At 53.0% G+C, this 20,188-nt stretch overlaps 1 protein-coding gene across 2 annotated transcripts in view; it reads right to left on the bottom strand.

The window, feature by feature from the left end:
- CAPZB (capping actin protein of muscle Z-line subunit beta) overlaps positions 1 to 19,888 on the bottom strand; it is a 128,658-nt gene extending 108,770 nt beyond the window's left edge. The window contains exon 1 of one of the 2 annotated variants that reach the window (XM_080803167.1): positions 19,736 to 19,888. In XM_080803167.1, coding sequence (XP_080659293.1) covers positions 19,736 to 19,738 — 3 coding nt within the window. In that variant the 5' untranslated portion in view covers positions 19,739 to 19,888. The remainder of the gene's footprint in view (positions 1 to 19,735) is intronic. The other variant, XM_080803166.1, reaches the window with a different exon arrangement.
- Between the last annotated feature and the right edge of the window lie 300 nt (positions 19,889 to 20,188).

Genomic DNA, 20,188 nt, shown 5'->3' with positions numbered 1-20,188 from the left:
AAATGTAGAAAATCATCATCTCCTCTCCCCACATAGGTCAGCAGTGCCTGTCCCGGCCCTCCAGCCACTGTGCTAGTAGAAAAACAATGATGACCATTACTGTACCCCAGGTGCTGCTACTCACCTGACACGTGTCACTCTTTAATAGCCCCAAGGCCAGCGACAGCATGCCTGGAGCCCTTACCGCATGCCAGGTGCAACAGTGGGCATGTTACGTGTTTCAACTTGTGTACCCTCCAAAAGACACTATAATGGGGCACCAGCCCCACGGTTAAATGACACCCAAAGCTACGCTGCTGAAAATGGGACGGGCAAGGACACAAAGCCAGGCTGTCTGGCTCCAGGAACCGGCCTTGACATCTGTGTCCGAGAACAACGCTGTTCCTGGGCCAGAGGTGACAGTGACCACGCAGCACATCACACACCACAGAGCTCTGCGCTCCCGGCCTCCTTCCCAGTGTGACAGGCCTGCCATGGGGCCGCCCACTCCCACTCTGTTCGAGAGGGAGGCCAGAAGGATGGAAGGGGTTCAGGATGCCGCCAGGCCCCAAGGCGTTATTCTTTGCACCAGACCAAGCCGCTTCCTTGGCTAACAAACCATGAGGGCTGAAACCCAAATAAAAATGAGAAGCACGACGGAAGACAAAATGTTCCTGAGCTGCAGTATTCTTAAATCTCTACTTCTCTGAGTAAATGAATGACAAGTCCAGGTCAGAATCCTGAGCCCTGGTCTGAGGAGTTGGGAGACGAGAGGTACCACTAGAAGGCACAGCCTGGATTTCTCGAGCCTGGAGGGACCCTGGTGCTCATCGGTCCAATATGAAGAAGGAGCAGGGAAGAAAATTCCCGCCAGAGGTCACACAGCCCATCCGGGGCCAAGACGAGGCCTGTACTCAGGGCTCCACCGTCCTGGAACCGTGCCCTCTGCCCCTGCACCATTTCCCATGTGCTCTGCAGATCCCTGGGGTCTGAGAGAGGTTTTAGAGGGGTACAGACAAATGGGGTCCTATGCTCACCGATTTATAACACATACAGAAAAAATGTAAATAGCACCTCAAACATGATCTTACAGATGTTTCTGCTTAGAAAGAGGCGAAAGTAGACTGAGGTGTTAGGCTCGAGCCAATTTAAAGAAAAATATTAAATAAATAATGATCAAGGTAGCTCAGAAATATGGCACCGTGTGCTGGCAGATGGCCAAGTAGGGACACCCAACCTACACCACCCTGGGCTCATCCTGGCAGCAGGCTGAAGCAAGAAACCAGAGGAAAACGTGGAAGAGTGAGGGGAACAGAGGTGTGGAGCCCCGGGGGTAGCTCAGCCCTTACAAAGGGAGTGACTGTCGGCAGCCGAGGGCGTCCATGCCCCACACTCCCCACTCCCAAGCTCATCCAGCCCAAGCCAACAGTCCTCCCACCCCAAAACTGCTGCCAAGGTAGCCTCACTCGGCCCCTGATACTTGAGCCGTGAGTGTTCAATCCCGGTCTCTTGCCTCAGGGATGCAGATGTCACAATCAGATTCTCCTTTCTTTTCTGCTGCCTGGTTCCATTAAACTCCTGGGGGCGGGCCGGAAGTCCCCCTCAGAGCCTCCCAGTTGCTAAGAGCCCAGGGCTGTTCTGGTTTAAAGTATAATTTGGGTTCACCAAATACCTCATTATGCTCCCCCACCTTCCACACCAGCCGGAGGCTGGGGGCTGGATGTGTGGCTGGAAGACACCGGCCAGCAAGGCTCTCCAGAGTCACACCCACCCACCCCCAAGGCCCTAGGAGTGGGCCGCCCATCTAAAATCCCCAAGGAGGGGCGCCTGGGTGGCTCAGTGGGTTAAGCCCTTGCCTTTGGCTCAGGTCATGATCTCAGAGTCCTGAGATCGAGCCCCGCATTGGGCTCTCTGCTCTCTCTCTCTCTAGTTGTGATCTCTGTCAAATAAATAAATAAAATCTTTTTAAAAATAGATAGATAGATAGATAGATAGATAGATAAAATCCCCAGGGACACAAAGGGTGTTATGATCACACTGGTCAGACTCACTCTGAAAGGCAGAACCCCCAACCAGGCACTCAAGTGTCCTCAGACTCTGAGAGTCAATCATTACTAGGAAACCAGCTCTCTAATTCTCACAGGGGGTATGCTTCCCCCATGACTCCCCTCCCATCAACGACAACAACAAAAAAAATTCAAAATTTGTAGAAGAATTCTATTACAATCTTACATTTTATTTTTCTCATTTTAGAGAGCGCGACAGCGCGTGCCTGAGTGCAGTGGGGAGAGGCAGAGGGACAGGGAGAGAATCCCAGCGGACACAGTGCTGAGCACGGAGCCCAGTGCAGGGCTCGATCTCACGACCCTGAGATCATGACCTGAGCGGAAACCTGAGTCGGACACTTAACCAACCGCACCACCCAGGCAACCCTAAAATCCTGTTTTTAAAACATCGTCACTTTATCCTATGGTCTCATTCATGTGGGATATAATAAATAGCGCAGAAGCTCGTAGCGGAAGAGAGGAAAAACTGAAGGGGAGAAATCAGAGAGGGAGACAAACCATGAGAGACTCTGGACTCCAGGAAACAATCTGAGGGTGGCTGGAGGGGAGGGGGGTGAGGGGATGGGTAACTGGGGGACGGGCAAGGAGGAGGACACGCGGTGTGACCAGCACTGGGCGTTACACGCAATTGATGAGTCACTGAACACTACATCTGAAACTAATCGTGTACTACAAGGTGGCTAACCGAATTAAAAAAAAAAAAAAACCAAAAAAACAAACAATCGTCATCACTGTGACTACCTCTATTTTGCCAGGTAGACAAGACATGGCCACATACTAGACCTGTTTGGCACCTTGTGTGCACAGCTGGTTCTCGCGATCTGCAGATTCCACGTTTGCAAATTCACCTGCTCACTAAAATGTTATTTGTAACCCCCCAGTCGACACTGGCGCCGCCCCCCAGTCACGCGCAGAAGGACAACGACTCTGACCTGCCCAACGCGCGCCAGCGCTTCCGGAACAAGGCAGCGCTCTGCTCCTGGATTCAGCTCTTGCACTGTGGTCTCCTCGGCGCCCCCTTTCCCACCTGCCTCTCTGCTGGGTCTGCGGTCGAAAAATGGCGCCCAAGCCTGCTTCTGTCCAGCGTTCCTAAACACAAGGCCGAGTGTGCTACAGAGCACATGCGTGTGCTAGAGCGGCCTCGTCCAGACGGGGCAGGACTGCAACGTAAAAGGACCAACCCTATCAAAAGGTGCCCTTAACCAGAAACACACATAAAACGAGGTTTCTTTTGTGTTTCACAGTAGATCCTCAGACCTCATTCCTCTCGTAGCTGAAAGTTTGTGCCCTTTCGCCAAACTCTACTTCTGCTCTGCCCCAGCCCCGGGCAACCACTGTTCGACTCTCTAAGTTTCACTCTGAGCTGTTTAGATTCCACATTTAAATGATACCATGCAGCATTTGTCTTTCTGGTTATGCAATAATTGGATGACAAAAATGTTGTAACCAGCGGATCCTAGGGACTGTAGCCTGCATCTCTCCTAAGAGCAGTGGCTCAGGATTTGCTAATTCACTTTTCATGGTGACTGTACATATGTAGGTAGGAAGACAGCTCATACCTCAGGACAAAAGCACATAGGCGGGGAGAGAGCTTATACCTCAGGACACAATCACATGTGAAGGGAGAGTTCATACCTCAGGACACAATCACATGTGAAGAGAGAGAGTTCACACCTCAGGACACAATCACACGCGAAGGGAGGGAGTTCATACCTTAGGAAACAATCACAGGGGTGGGGAGAGAGCTCACACCTCAAGACACAATCACATGTGAAGGGAGAGAGTTCACACCTCAGAACCCAATCACATGTGAAGGGTGAGCTCATACTCACAAGGCAAGGAGTTCACATCCCAGACAAAGCTACAGGAAAAAAGTCATAGCATGTAATGAACAGATAAGGAGGACCAAAAAAAGCCCTGTAGGAAGACCCTCCCTGCAGCTCAACATTAAGAAAAATTAACCCCTACATATCCAACAACAAGGGGAGGGACAGTTAAGCAAATGACAGTCTGACCCAGTTGAAATATTCATCTAAAACGTTCCTGACCTTTTATAACAAGAAAATTATTGTGAAAAGCAGCATGACATATAAAAACCACAGAAGTATGAAAGCAATCCATGAGGACCCTTTAAAAACCATGCAGAGAAAAAGACACTGAAGCGAAACACCAAAGGCTAACCAGAGCGGCTGGCAGGCCACTTTCCCCTTCCTTTCTATATTTCCCAACTTTTCTATGATGAACACAGTACTTTTATAATAAAAGGAAAAACACTAAGAACTTTAAAAAATAATCCTGTCACATTCCAGAGGGATCCCTGAACGGGGTCAGGAAGCTTCCCAAGGCCCCTGCCATTGGTGTTCACGCCCAACTAGATGGCCTTGTGTCCCCCCCTCCCCCAATCCCAGGCTGTGAGCTCTTGAAAGCAGGGTCCCCCTCTCATTTGGCCAAGTGCCCCAGGACTTGGCACAGAGCACAGGGGGCACTCAGCAAATAATGACGGGGGAGGGGGATGGGCAATGAACCACCACTACTTAAGACGGGAAGACTACTGGTAAACCTCATGGGGCAAGGTCACGTTGTAGAGGTCAGGTCAAGGTATGGGGAGGGCACGGAAATGGACATGGGTGAAATCAGAGGTCCTTTAACAAGTGACCCCTATCAGGTGGCATCAAACCCTCCCACCCCTACCCTTTTGGCTCCAACAACTAAATCACTGCCAGGTCCTCTGACATGCCACGCTTTCCCGCACACACTGTTCTCTCTGCCTACCGCGTCCCCACCATTTGTCCTCCTGGCAAATCAGTCCTTTCATCTCGATTCCAGCAAAAGCCTCTCCCCGGGACCCCTGCAGTGCTCCTCCCCTCTGCCAGACACCCTCTTTGCTGCACCTGCACACACCCCCTTACACAGTGATTATCTTCCACCAGGAGGTTCTTCTGACAGATGGTGTCCCCTTCTCTGAATGGTCCCCACATAGATACGGAAGGGACCTTAATGACGCCCACCTCCAAGCAGAGCAGAGAGCGTTGTTAAGCTTCTGTATGGATGGATGGATACACAGACAGGATGTGGAGGGCTGGAGTAGTCAGAGAAGGCTTGGTGGCCACGAGCAGCAGAGCCAGTCCCCGAAGGGTAAGGCAGATGGACACCGGAAGGGAGGAAGACAGGGGGCGGGGGGGATGCTGCAAGCTGAGGCCCAGAGGCGGAGTCCACAGATAAGCATCTCTCACATCAGAAATTAGAGGAGTCTACTTCCATGTATACTTTCTACTTGAGGCATCGGGTACTGGTTTTCCACTTATGGTAATGACACAGTTTCCCTCCTAAATAACTTCAGGTTAAAAAAATAATAAGCAATTTAAAGAAAAATGAATTAACAGATCTACTATGAACACGGACGTGGCAAAATCCAGGGAGGCTAACCCTAGATAGGACATTTCTGTGGGAAGGCAAGCAGCTCTCTCCACTTAGCCAGAATAGGAAGCCAGGCTGAGGAATGGAAGCTGGCGAGGCAGGGAGGCCGGGTCAGCTCCAAGGGCCGGGAGGGCAGCCTGGAGCTAGAGGCTGTCAGGACAGCACCTGGGAGGGTGAAGTGACTGGAAGGACGTGTGGGGAGAAAAACACTTGTCCTCCTCGCCCCACAACCCACTGCTGAGGACGTAGCATAAGGAAGTGACTCTAAGGAGGGGAAAACGTACATCCGTGTGTGTGTGTGTGTGTGTGTGTGTGTGTCCAGGTAAAGAGTCAATATCCACTGCAATGGACAGATACAACAGTGGGCCTGCAAACCGGTCACTGACTGAATCCTCACAGCCCCAAGCAGGTGGGTAATTCTAACATGAACATTCTAGAGAGCTACGACAGAATAGACCAATTCGGTGCTTTGCTTTACTCAACACTATCACTTTTCCCTTTTCTTTTTTTTTTAAAGGAGGCTCCACACCCAGTACGGAGCCCAACGTGGTGCCCGAACCCAAGACCTAGAGAGCAAGACCTGACCTGAGACCCAGGGTCAGACGACCAACCACTGAGCCCCCAGGTGTCCCGACAATCACACTGTAACAGCTGGTTTTAGGTTGATATTATATACCATGATGCTGCTCTACCGCCATTTTTCAGCCGACTGTCAGACAGCCACTTTCCCCAGAGCCTGGCTGCTACAATCATGGTGCCTTACGGACACGGCAACAAAGCAGGAGCTAAAATCAAAGAGACCCTGGTTTTAGTCCAGACCCGTCCCTAGATTTCTTCTTTAACTAAGGGCGCGGGCTTTGTGGGCTGGTCGACCCTACTGCCACGAAGCTATGTCATGTTGGAAAGTGTGATCTTTGCACACATCACTGGAAAAGCATGTTCAAAGCTGAGTTTCCAAACACACTTAAGTTTTTGCAGCAGAAAACAGGACTCTCATCCCAACTGCACTAGTGATTTTCCGTAGGATCTGGACAAGCCTCAAGCCCTGTGTGTGCAGCAAAATTCCACGATGGCAGAGGTTATGTGCAACGGCTTTCAAGTCAGGACAGTCAGGTTCAAATCTGGCTCTGTCATTTACTAGCAATTTACATCATGTCTCTAAATCTCCATAATTATGATTTACATAAAGTCCTAAATTCACAGGATACCATGCTTAGGAGAAATCTGGGCACTAAAGAGGATAATGCATGTTAAGTGCTAAGTAAAGTAGGTAGCGACAGATGCTAGTACCTTCCTTATTGACTCTGAGGGCCTGCTGAATGCTTCAGCTGACTTAGAAGCTGCTTGTACTTGTTACAACACACAGCCCATCATCTGAGGCTTGGAAATTGTTTCTTCCCTTTCCTGAGAGATTCCAGCATGTTACAGAATTGAATTCCTGGTATTTTATCAGTTAACTCAATGGCTCACAAGGCACTCTGAGCTCATCATATGGAGGTCCAAAACTCTATTTGTGTGTCCATGTTCTGCCAATTAGTCACATGATGGGAGGGCCTTTCCCTGGAGACCATGGCAACCATTTCTCGCTTGTTATTTCAAGAAATGCCTCCCCCAAAATCAATATGTACCAAACAGATACTGCGGAATCAAAATAAAAGCAGGATCCTGGGGAAAATTCCCAGGATGCCCCTGCGTGCTCTCCATCTGGAATTCAGCAAGCTCAGAAACCACACAGGCTGTGGCCAAGAGAGGAGAAAGCCTTACAGTTTTATTGATAGGAAAAAGGACGAGAGAATTCTATGTAACAGCTGGATAATCCGTTCTGGAGGAAGTGACTTAAAGGAAAAATGAAGAAATTAAGGTCGTTAAGAAAACATGAAGACGGGACCCACTTTCCAGGCATATCACCTCATGCTAATAAACAAGATGAAAAGGAATAGAGGCTTCCACAAGCGGAGACTACAGAGACCCCACACACGCTGCACACAGGTGCCGATAGCCACAGCTTAGCACTGTCAGCTCTCTGCTTGTCAAGAATCTCTTCCAGTGTCTGGTTTTACCTCTTGGGGTTGGACTAATTCCACTGGTTCTGTAGGTAGGCAGACGACTACAATGTCTCTGCTCGTCTCTGACCCTCACGGCAGGTATAACCCAGTGAGGGCATGGAGTACATCGGTCCTGAATTCAAATGCTAGCTTGGTCATATAGATGTAACAGCTATTATAACCCCACACTCCATTATTTCAGTCCACCTGGATGTGCACACGACAGAGGAGAAAGGGCAGGCAGAAAGAAAGACTACAGGGCGCTCAGGGTCTCAAGAGTGATCCCAAACCGTGACCACAGGTTAGCAGTTACTTTGGGGGAGACAAGGCTCCCTTTTAAATGAAGAACCACAACCACTGCAAGTTCATTCCTTAGCATCTTTTTTTTTTTTTAAGATTTTATTTATTTGAGAGAAAGAGAGCATGAGCGGGGGTGGGGGAGAGCAAAGGGAGAGGGAGAAGCAGGCTCCCTGCTGGGAGTCCAACACAGGGCTCGAACATAGGACCACAGGATCATGACCTGAGCCACAGGCAGACGCTTAGCTGACTGAGCCACCCGGGCGCCCCTCATTCTTGCAGCATCTTAAGATGAGCTTCAAGTCATCAAAACAGAACCGGGGGCAGCCATCTAACACACAGTCTGCTTTGAGCTGCAAAAGGTACGAAAGCACTGAAGAACATTGGTTAGAACCATCAACATACTTTCCTCTGTACATAAAAACCTCATCCTCGGACCAGCCTTCCCTAAGTACTGACAACTGGAACCTGGAATCAGAAGATGGAGGGTTTTTGGTTTTTGTTTTCTTTAAAAGATCCTTATTTATTTTTTGAGAGAGAGAGAAAGAGTGCACGCACACACGTACAGCAGAGGCAGAGGGAGAAGCAGACTCCTGAAGCTGAGCAGGGAGCCCGATGTGGGTCTCGATCCCAGGAATCTGGGATCATGACCTGAGCCGAAGGCAGATGCTTAATGACTGAGCCACCCAGGCGCCCCAGAAGACAGAGTTTAAAGGCCACCTCCGTTCCTTAGTAGCTGTGTGACGTTGTACAAGACACCTCTTAACTTCTTAGGCCCCCATTTCCACATCTGCAAAATGTTTTGGGGAGGCCACGATCAAAATGGGGCTATGGTATAGATTACATGATTAGATGACTACGGTATCCATAGTGCTCAGCACATGGGCTGGCCCAGTGCAAGACCCCTGCATGATAAATCCTCCAGGCTGACGTGCGGAGGGCTGCCCGGTCCAAGAGCACGGCCCCTGGAAGCCAGAAAGTCAGGGCTTCCCCTCAGTGTGATCATTACATCTGCTTTTTATTATTATTTTTTTATTTTTTTAAAGATTTTATTTATTTATTTGACAGACAGAGATCACAAGTAGGCAGAGAGGCTGGAGAGAGAGGAGAGAAGAGAGAGAGGAGGAAGCAGGCTCCCCGCCGAGCAGAGAGCCCGATGTGGGGCTCGATCCCAGAACCCTGAGACCATGACCTGAGCCAAAGGCAGAGGCCTTAACCCACTGAGCCACCCAGGCGCCCCAATACAGGGATTTTTAGATTCAACTCAATTCTCTTCCCCACAGTATGGTGGAATTTACACGATGAATGATGAAGTTCCTACAGATAGTAATGAACCTGTATTAAATGCCCACATAGGAGGCCTGAGCCACAGCACTTCATGCACGCTGTTCTTATTTAACCCTCTAGCTGCTGGTGAAGAGGCAGCTAGTGTGTCCATTTTTCAGATCAGGAAGCTGAGGCTCAGAGAGATGAAGTGACTAGTTCAAGCTCACACAGTTCACGGGCACCCACAGAAGGAATCAGATCCAGGAGTCTCCTTCCACCATACCTTAACAGGCTGCCTTCCAACAAGTGTTTTCTCTGCCCATTTTCTTTTATTTTGCCTCCTTTCTCCCTAAACCTCAACACTCTACCTTAAAACCCACACATGCCCTCAGAACACTCACCCCTGAGGCAGTAAAGTCGCGCCCCCGTCTGTGACAGCTCACAAATGCAGCTCTGGTTAGCAGAAGCTGGGCGCACCTACGGACCCCTGCTGTCGCCAGCAGAGATGAAAATGGCTCAAGTACAGGGGTACAGGGGGGTAGGAAGACAGGCATCACTGATTAGCACCATGCCCCGCTCCCCTCAAGGCCTGGATACCAAATGTGACTGGCACTTCAGGGTTGGCAACTCGAGCCATTTTCCAGAAGAGTGACTCTTATTATAACCTGGAACCAAAGCACCCTCTCAGACACCGTGTCCGGGGATAGCCAGGTGCAGCAGGGCAAGGCCCGCAACCGACAGGAGTTTCCCCTGAGCTACGGGAGAAGGACCACTTCCCTCCCTGCGAGATAAGCCATGACACAAAGTCTAAATTCCTTCCAACACAAGCAAAGGGAGTTTCCACCTCGGGTCTCTTCCGGCTCCAACAGCATGTGAAGACTACCGTCACTGATAACCACCATCTCCTTACTGACTTAATAACAGTAACATCACCGCGTCCAGCTTCACATGTATTAATTTCACAACAAGGAAACTGAGGAAGGGAGAAGGAAGCCACCCAAGTCTGCAGGCTTGGATCTGAACTCAGGCTCCAGGCCTGGCCCTTCACCACCCCTTGGCGGAACCCCGACTGCCTGCGATCACTCAGGAACTCCAGGCCAGTCCCATGACTCTGCACCAAGTGCTGGGTGGCACACCATGTGCAGAGCCACCAGCGAAGGGCAGAGCCTCTAGGACTACCGCTCTCACCAAGCCCTGACCCCACCACCGCCAGCGCCTCCAGAAACCTTCAACACCAGGGCGGCCTGAAGAGCTGAAGGGGGCACTGACCCCATCCTGGAGGCAGGCCTTGCCCAGCTCCTTCCATTCTAGTCACCTCTACCTAAAGTGACACTGACACTAACTCCGCCCAGCCAGAAAGTCTCACACTTGGAAGCGGGAGGGGCACTCACATTTCCTAAAGGCCTAACAGACATTCATTCATCCAACAAACCTGACGGAGCAATGGCCCATGTGCCAGGAACAGCAGGACACCGCAATGACATTCACACTCTGAGGGGGCACTTATCATCCATCTTCTTTCCTCAGGATAAGAAATCTCTTTGCGAGGGTCACCAACTGACGCTGCTCAAGGTCTAATGACCTTTGAAATGGGCCACTGTCCTCTTTTCCCTCAGAGGCCCTGCTACCCGCCGCCACGGGTGGCACCCCGGACTGGGCTGGAGCTTCACAGGAAAATGCCAAGGGGGTCCTGCAAGGTTCTGTTCAACCAACAGTTGTCAGTGGGAGGCTGTCACCATCACTAGGATATGCACCAAGAACCACTAGGATATGCACCAAGAACCACTGCCCTACCCAAAATACCAAAATACCCTTCTAATGGCCGGCTAAGACATTTCACCCTTTGCAAAAACAGGCCACAGCTGAGAAAGACCCATCCACTTTCATTTTAACAGCCTGATCCAACAAAACCTTCTAAGGTCTAAACCCAGACTTCAGCCACCACGGCTGGACGTGCAGGTGAACCTCTCGACCTCTGCTTCCTCATCTTTAAAATAAGCATCCTGGTGAATCCACGCAGGACAGGTGGGATAGCAGAATTCGGGAAGCAGGCACTTCTGAGAGGGTGGTTAGCAGCGGGATGCTAACCAGCTGGGGGCCTCTCAGCAAGCTCCTCAACCTCTCCGAGCTTCAGTTCCCTCCTCTGTGTAATGAGGAAACCACCATCACAGGGTTGGGTTGAGGGAATTAAAGGTCGTGACTGTGCATTCAGCAGAAAACAGTGGGAGAAGGAAGGCACCTTCCAGACCCATGGAGAACCCAGGAGGAAACACTTAAAAACCTATGGGACGAAGACTGCTAACTCGGGCACCTCTAATTCCCGCTGCACAAGCGCACTCCTGAAGACCAAGTCAGGGGACTCAAATCTCAGGACGACCAGCGGTCCCAGCTGTCAGCAGGAGGTAGGCAAGGAAGCAAACACAGTTTGCCCTGGACGTTCTCAAAGAAGAAAGCACGGAAAGGGGCCCAATTCGGGCCCCACTGCGGAGGGGTGTGCGCCCCCCAGTGGTGCCATCCAGCCCCAGTGACTACAAGGTGGGGGCGGAGGGAGGGCCAGTTGGTGAGGAGACAGGCTGTGTTCAGCAAAGAAAAGGACTGACAAAAACAAAGCCAGAGCAGTCGGTGGAGCATGCACCTCCAGATCTTGGGGTTGTAATTTCAAGCCCCACGTTCAGTACATAAAAATTACATAAAAATAAAATCTTAAAAAAAAAAAAAAAAAAAAAAAAAACAAAGCCAGAGATGAGACAGAGAGAAATTTAAGAGTAGCTCCTTCAAAGGACACAGTGGCTAAAATCGGGTTTTTCACCAGGAGGTGTGGCGGATAAAAGCTCCCCCTTTCAGTTTCTTAGCAAAAAAACTCTATGTAGCCCATCCCTGTGAAATCAGACATACCCCTTCAGGGCCAAAGCCTTACCACGGAGAACCTTGTGTAGCAACATCAGATATAGCGAACCAACCCCAAACCCTCCACCCACTGATCACGGCTACGGATAAGGGCGAGGGCATTTGGTTCCACCAGAAAACACTCAATTCCCCGGGGAGGCTGCTTGTTACTCAGCCCAGCAGAAAGTACATGCAAAAGCATCTTTTCACAACCTTAAATTTTAAATTAAAAATATTTAACTTGGGGGGCACCTGGGTGGCTCAGTGGGTTGGGGCCTCTGCTTTTGGCTCAGGTCATGATCCCAGGGTCCTGGGATGGAGCCCCACATCGGGCTCTCTGCTCGGCAGGGAGCCTGCTTTCCCCTCTCTCTCTGCCTGCCTCTCTGCCTACTTGTGATCTCTGTCAAATAAATAAATCTTTAAAAATATGAATTTAACTTGGTAAATGCTGAATGAATTATCTGCCTGAATCTCAGAGAAACCTCTGAAACAGTAAGCCCAGGTAATATTAAAATAACAAACTCTGAGCAGGTCCTAGCTCAGAAGGGCCCCCCCACCCCAGGAGTTCAGGGCTGGAACAGGAAGCCTTCTGCGGTGGGTGGGGACGTTCAGGGACTGAGCCGGGGCAACTGCGGGCCCTTGTGGCCAGAAAACACCAGACTGCAAGCCCTCAAGACTGCCAGCCTTTAGCAGGGGACTTCTTGGGCTCTCAGCAGAACGGGGGAGCTACACTGCCTTCCAGGCTGGCTGGGAGGTTTGGTGGGCCACCACCTAGCAAGCGTCCATATTCACAAAATAACCAGGTCCCAGCCAACACTCCGGCTGCACTTACGGAGTGCCAGGCACCATCTACACTTGCCACACACAGGCTCACCCCACCCTGGGACAGGTTGATGGCCACTGGGGCTGCTGTCTTGGAAGAAACAGGGCTACTGGACTGGAGACTTATCACTAGGAAAGCTGCAGAGAAGACTCCCTTCCATAGGTTTCCAGATGCTGCTGGGGTGTGACCAGGAGCGAGAAGGGAAAGCAAGTGGCTCCCTTAAGCTCAAGCCCTTCTGTTGTGGACTTCGGCTTCACCCGGCTGGGTCTGCACCTGGGCCCCAGGCCGTCAGACTCTTAGATTTCCCTGCGTCCATCCACCTCCTCCATGTAAGACTCATACTCTACTAGGTCTGTCTGATGGCTCCGTGAGCATCCATGGAATGAATGAATGGCTTGATGGGAAAAAAACCTAGAGGCAGCAGCGCCGAAGGTCCAGGGCTCGGGCTCCAGGGTCAGACTGTGGAGGCTGGCCTGGGTTCTTGCTGGCCTGTGCCTGCGTAATGAGCGTGATGTGAGAACCCGCCTCACAGGGCTGCTTTGGGTATTAAAAAGTGGTCACTAAAAACCAGCTCCTGCTATTATCCGGGCCACCGTGCAGGGCCCTCACCCGGCACTCACCACCCTCGGCAGACTGGCGTCTTAGGCGGTTGTTTGCCCTGAGCCTAAGGCCAGGAAGCCCTGCAGAACTGGGAGCCACCCGCAGACACAGAAGGATGGCTGGGCTGACCACTAAAATCCCTGCTCAGTTGTAAATAGGATATCAAGGCTTTGCAGACACTACTATCTAGGATTTAAACTGACCAGAAATAGCAGTTGGATCAATGATAAAGCACCCTATCAGAAGAGGGTGGGTGGGGACGTTAGGAGTCACCTAATCAGAGAGCTTGGGGGGGCGGGGCAGAAGCGTCCCCCTCAGCCCCAGAGGTGGTAAATCACAGCATTTCACTCTGCTTTCCTATCTTTATCTTTTTCAACCATGTGTTCCTTTTCATACCCATGGCCTCACAGGGCCTGGGACCCTCCTAATCCCGCAGGAAGGTACTGGCGGATGCCTCCAACCCAGCTCTCACCTCCTGGGGCCTTTGTGCACACCATGGCCTGATGACGCTTCCTAAAATACCACAACTCTGCCAGCCTCCTCCAATTTCTACCTGCCCCGCCACATGCTTAGCTGGCTCCATGCTGTCCCGGATCGAATGCAAACTCCTGAGCTTAGCAGCTCCAGCGCTCCCCAACACACTCCTGGGACTGAGGCACCCGCTCTGTCCACTCTGTGGCTGGTCTCCAAATGCACAAGGCTGACCATACCTCTGAACTTTGCTTTGGTCCCGGGCAGTGCCTAGAATGGCCTCTCCTTGACTGCACCCCAGCCTTCTGCCTGGGCTTCACACCCAGCCCCCACCCACTGCCTGTGGGCTGGAGTGGTCTGCAGGGCTTCCTGGAGGAAGCGGAACACAGGCCAAGCAGACAAGTTCCCCATGCTATTTAAGCCTTTTCTATACTGTGTTCTTCTGCCGCACTCAACTTTTTGGATGCATCCTGTGTCCCTTTCTTGATTAGAGGACAGGGATTATGGCTTCTACTGGTGCCCCTTACTCTCCCACATGCAGAATAAGACAGATAATAATCATAGCTACCAACTACTGTGTGCCAAGCATTGGATTAAGTGCTTACAATTTTTCCCATCTTTCTCCCGGTAGCCCTATAAAATGTTATCCTCATGCTACAGATCAAGAAACTGAAGCCGAGAGAGGAGAACCCCCACTTCAGATCACATGCAGAGTGGCAGATGCAGGACTCCAACCCACACGCGCCCAACGCCAAAGCCCACGTTCCGCGGAGCAGGCAGCAAACAAAGGGCAACTGGTCTCAGCTCTCTCCATGCCTTCACTCAGCGATGATGAAGCACCTACATGCCCAGGCGACCAGTGCAAGGTGTGGGGCGGTTAGTGGGAACCAGGCAGACAAGGGCCCTGCTGCCCGGAGCTCACATGCTCTGTCCCCAGTCCTGGAAAGAGGGCAAGGACTCATAAGGGCCTCCACCAGGCACAGACAAGGCATCCAAACTGCAGACAGACAGCATCAGGCTGTGACAACACGCAGTGTCCTGTGCACAGGGAGCCTTTTTTGCAGGGGAAGTAGAGCCTCGGGCTCTATTAGAGAAGCTCTTCAAGACAGCCCATAGCCAAGTGAACTCCAGCAGGCAGTCAGGAGCGGCGGAAAGGGGTCTATCTCTGGGCTCAGAAAACCCAGTTCCTCCACTTCACAGCCACGGAGGGCCTCACCACGTACCCTTTCGAACGTCATCTGTAACATGGTGACAAGAATAGTAACAGTGAGCATGTATATAATTACGTGCCCGATGCTGCTGGAAGGACTTGAGGCCTACTGTCTCATTTAATCCTCGAAACAAGCCTTATGAGGAGGTCCTGTTCTCACCCCAAGGCAGTCGGGCTCCCGGTCCTAACTGCTTATCCTGTGCTGCCTCCCTCCAAAGGCTGAGCTGTCCTGGCGGGGCTGAGGCCTGGATGCAGTGGGCTAAAGCCCCCAGTACAGCTCATGCACATGGCTGGTGCCCTAAAAACATACACCTCCACCTCCTCACGCTGCAACACGACTCTCTGAAAGCTTAGGTTTAGAAATGGCATTGCTGTAGCTGGTCCTAATGTCTGCAGCCTCTGGTCTTGCACACCCCGCTCTCACTGCTGGGATCCGCTCCAAGAGCTACGGGCCCTTCTGCTCTCAGCTTCCGAGACACAGTGAGCACCAGCACCGGAGTCAGAGGGACCCAGCTCCGAGGTCCAGGCGTGCCACTCTCACGGGTCGCTCAACCTCTCAAGCTTTAGGTTCCATGTAAGTAAACTGGGGGAGGTATCATGCGAGCCATGTTTCTGGATCAGGAGCTCCTCCATCAATGGCCGCTACGCAGGTCAGAAGGGCAGGACTTCCGCGGTGCCACAAGGTCACACTTCCAGGCAGTTCTGCAGTGCTGGGGTGCAGAGGAACCGATGGGGGGTGTGCAGGGCAATTTGCTTCCACAGTTACGGCAGCGGGAAGAACAGACATACTCCCAAAGGTCTGGGAGTGAAACCAGGCACAAGCCCCCACTTTCTCTTAAATCTCCTGCCAGATCTCACGCAAGTGGCTTGCCCTCATATCAAACAAGGATCTTCCCTCTTAAATTTTAGGTAAGAGTGACATTCCCCCACTCCCAACAATGTAAGCTGAGAGGGATAGACCCGTGTCTTGCTCATCAGTGTGTCCTCAACACACAAAGCTGTGCAGAAAAGGCACTTACTCTATACAGAATTAAGGCTGTCCTATAGCTTCAGGTGCCCCGAGGCGCCTCTCTGTTTGCCTACTGGCAAGCATTTCCCAGCCTGGGACGCGGGCACCTCGACAGTCTATGTACTTGCCCGGCTCCCATCTCCCTGGGCTGTCAGTCACCCGTCCTCTGGTCTCCCCCATGGAATGTAAAAGCAGCACCGGACTTCCGAGTTATAAATAGGAATATCTGCTTTGAAACTCTGATTTATCAGCTCAATCTCAAGCTATTGACTACTGGCTACCCTCTTCACACCTTCCACCAAGGAGGCCAGTTGGGTTTAAATGAACATGACTGTATATAGTGTGGGGTCTGGGTCCATACCAGGAGCCCAGCCAAGACACATTAGCGTCAACTATATTGTTTCACCTTGTAGCAATGTGACAGGCTTCTATCAGCTCCTGCCAGGCAAAACCATCTGTGAGCCGGAGGGACAACTCCTGAGGGGGCCCGCCTGTCCTTTCGCTGCTACCGCCGCACCAGCTGGCCCTGGAATCAGAACTGGTAAGTCAGAACAATCACTCCGAGTTAGAAGCTACAGCTGTGTAAGGAAAAGTGCTCTGAAACCCTAAAGAGCTTACAGCGGTAAGATTGTTGCCTGCTAAGGGAATGCATGCAAATACATTTCATCTGCCTGTGCACTTAAACTGATGCCAACAAAAATCATGGAATTCACTCCAAAGTCCAATGCATTTTAGATTCTCAAACTGCTATTTCCCTCCATGGATAATAGAGAGCTAGCTGTTTTCTCTACCATCAAATCTACTGGAAATAAAAAACACAGTGGCCTTAATTCATTTACCTATTACACAACACCACACCACCACTTGTGTCCTCACCCAACTGTCTAGTCTGGATTATTAGAGTGTCCATGTAAAATCAATTTGACAATACGCAGTCAGAAATTACTTCTAAGCCTGGAGGATACTAAGAAGGAGTTACTGAGAGAATGAGCATGAAAATCCAAGCGCCTGAGTTCATGGACTTAGACACAACCTAAAACAGCACTCTATGCCACCTCCTTCAGGGCCAGGTTGATGTTCCAGGCCTCAGCGGTGCAGGCATGGAAAGCACAAAAGAAAACCCCCTGCCCTCGAGGAGCTCACACCCTGGCCTGGGGCCAGATACGCCCGCACCACCATCGGACTACCACACTGCTAGGAGAGGTCTCTTACGTAAAGGACCCAGAACACAAGCAAGAGTCAGTAAATGCTGGTCCTCCCTTGCCGTCACTGAGTACCCCATTATTCTGTTTTCTAAACAGTGTCCTTTCTATCTCCTGCCACAGAAGCAGCCTGGGACAATGGGGAGGATGGAGGTTAGAGCCTGCCAGGCCTGCTTTCAGCGACGGAGCAACACAAGTCACTCCATAGCCCGAGCGGCGGCAGCTTCACCTGTAGAACGAGGACAGCAACTACCTCCAAGGGCTCTGTGTGGGTTCAAGAAGCTCATACAGGTCGACTGCTCGGCACAGAACCAGGCACCCAGCAGTTGTCAAGAAATGTTAGCCCTTTTCCTCCATCCCTTCCACAGTTTTCAGACTGTCCAAATAAAACCCCAATACAGGACCCGTGAGAAGCATCGTATGTCACTGTGCTCCTCCTGGATCATGATGGGCATTTCCCACTACCTTGGGAGAATCGGGTTTAAGCCAAGAATCCCCGCCCTGCCAGATATGCTGCCCTAAATAGCCCCACCTGGCCGCCGGATCCACATTCCCCTGCTTCTGACCTGACAGCAAATTTATAAAACCTCACTCCACTTTCATCGTCCTCACCCAAACTTGTCCTGGAGTACTTCCCCACCCACGCCTGGGGTGGGGCCACCTTCGGGCAACATAAACATTGGAGAAGTCCAATAACATTAAAAATGGCTATTAAAATAGCATTAAATAAGCCACAATTTTAATCAATATACAGGAAGGCAGCAAAAAAAAACTTAGCCACTCTTAATTAGTCATCCTGGTTCAGCAGCCACATCACTTCATTAAACAAGAAACTGAGATCCTCAAAACACTTTGGAGCCCAAAGTTCACATGCAAGCCCCTGCCAGCACTGGGCAGAAAGAGCAGGTGGGTGGCCTGAGCTCAGTCTGCCCATCTCCAAAGGTTCCTTGACCATGTAAGGCAGAAGCCCTCTGGCCCTTCCAATCTGGGTGGTGAGCCTGCCCCGCAGAAGGCTGCAAAGCGGAGGCAGGGCAGGCTCACTGGTGGAGGCGACGGTGAAATCTCAAGCCAGTCACAGAGCCCCAGAGTACCTCGCTCATTATCAAAACAAACACCACGAGTGGAAGTAGCTGGCTCCCTCTCTCTCCAGCTGTCCTTCTCCGAGTCCCGCTCACCTGATCCGAGGTACCTCCATAATCAGCAGTTCCAACCCTCACGAGCTGACAGTTCAGGGGGAAAGGGAGGCTGCGTCTGCTGGGGTGCATCGTGTCCAGGCCTTATGTTGGCCTCGCGGCCCAGCGGCCCCCCCAAGGGCTGCAGCCTCACAAGGGCGATTGTGCGTTCATTCCTGTCCTGTCGGCTCCCCCCACCCTCATCCCTCGGCTGCGACTCAGGCCCGGGCACGACATCCCGCAGGCAGTGCACCCTTGGCAAGGAGGCAGTGGCCGCGGAAACGGGCCCGCAGAGCGCGGCGCTGCCTTCCTGCCTTCAGAGCACACAGGTGCCCGCCCTTCCCTCGCTCGCTCGCTCGCTCGCTCGCTCCCGGCGGCCTCCCCAGAAGGAGGCAACCCTCCACCTGCGAAGGCACAGCCCGGGGACTACCACCCGCCCCCCGCGGGCAGGAGAGCTCCCATCGCTGCCTAGAGGCGGTAAAGGTCCTCCCCGGGCAGAGGGGAGGAACTACCTGGGTCGGGGGCAGGGCAGGGACCAAGGCCCCGGAAGGAAGGTAAACCCCGGGACCTAGGAGAGCAGGGCTGACGCAGGCTACGCTAAGAGCGGTGAGAAGTCCGGGGAAGGGATGGCGGGGGTTAACGTCCAGGCGAGGGCCGCGGGCGGAGGAGGGGGAGGTCCAGACTAAGGCCAAGGAGGGAAGAGAAGATTTAAGCTGAAGCCACGGAAGAGCGGGGGAAACAAATCGAGACTGAGGCCACTGGAGGAGGGGTTGACTGGGGTCCAGACTGAAACCATGGAGAAGAGACAGGCCTAACCCGAACCACAGGGAGGGGAGCCCAGTCTGGGCCACCGGAGGGAGAAACGACGGCCTACCCCGGCCGTGCGGACCGGCAAAGGAGACCTAGCCCGGGCCGTGGGAAAGAGGAAGGGGGACCAACCCTGGGTCACCAGAGACGGGTGCCCGGCCTGGATCACGGGTCCAGGAGGGTCTAGCCTGGGCTATGGGGGGAGACCCGCCTGACCGAGAGGCGGAGAGTGGGACTCCAGCTTGAGCCAAGGGCGGGGGCTGGGAGAGGGAGGCAAGGTCGCTGCCCAGCCCAGCTGCTCGTGCAGGCAGCCCCCTCCTGAGCCGGCAGCGATGGTGTCCACCTGGGTCCGGGACCCCGCCCCTCCCCCACCCGGGGGACCCACCCTGTTCGGGCCAGGGGCTGTGGGGGGACGGCGGGGGCAGGGGAGACTCGAGCTCCGGCGGGGCCCCCGGGCCTGGGAGAGAGTGACGTCGGGCCTTTACCATGGTGGCGGCGGCGGCGGTCCCGGTCCCGGCGTCTGTGGCTCTCCCCCCCGCAGTAGGGCCCGGCGCTTCCACTTCCCCGGGTGCCCAGGAGTGAACATCCGGGTCAGCGCCCCCCTCCCCCCGCGCCGGGCCGCCGCCACCTTCCTTCCCCGCCCCGGCCGGGCCCGGGCCCGCCCCCACGCAGCCGGCTCTCGGCCAATGAGCGCGCAGGGCCGCGGCGATCGCCAAGTATGGAGCGCGGCGCGGGGGGAGGAGCGCCGAAGGGGGAAGTGCGGGGCGGGGCTTGTGAGCGGGGCGGGGCGGGGCGCGGCGCGGCGGCTGGCGGGGTGGGCGGGCCGGCCCGGGACTCAAGGACCCGGCGGGGACTGGGGCTTCCGCCCGCACCCACGCCCCACCTCCGGTCCTGGGGCTGCAGAGGCGGGGGTGGCTGAGGGACCGTGCGCGCGGACC

Source organism: Martes martes, assembly GCF_963455335.1.
Source record: "Martes martes genome assembly, chromosome: 4".
Lineage (NCBI taxonomy): Eukaryota > Metazoa > Chordata > Mammalia > Carnivora > Mustelidae > Martes > Martes martes.
This window is presented reverse-complemented; position numbering and strand designations above follow the sequence as displayed.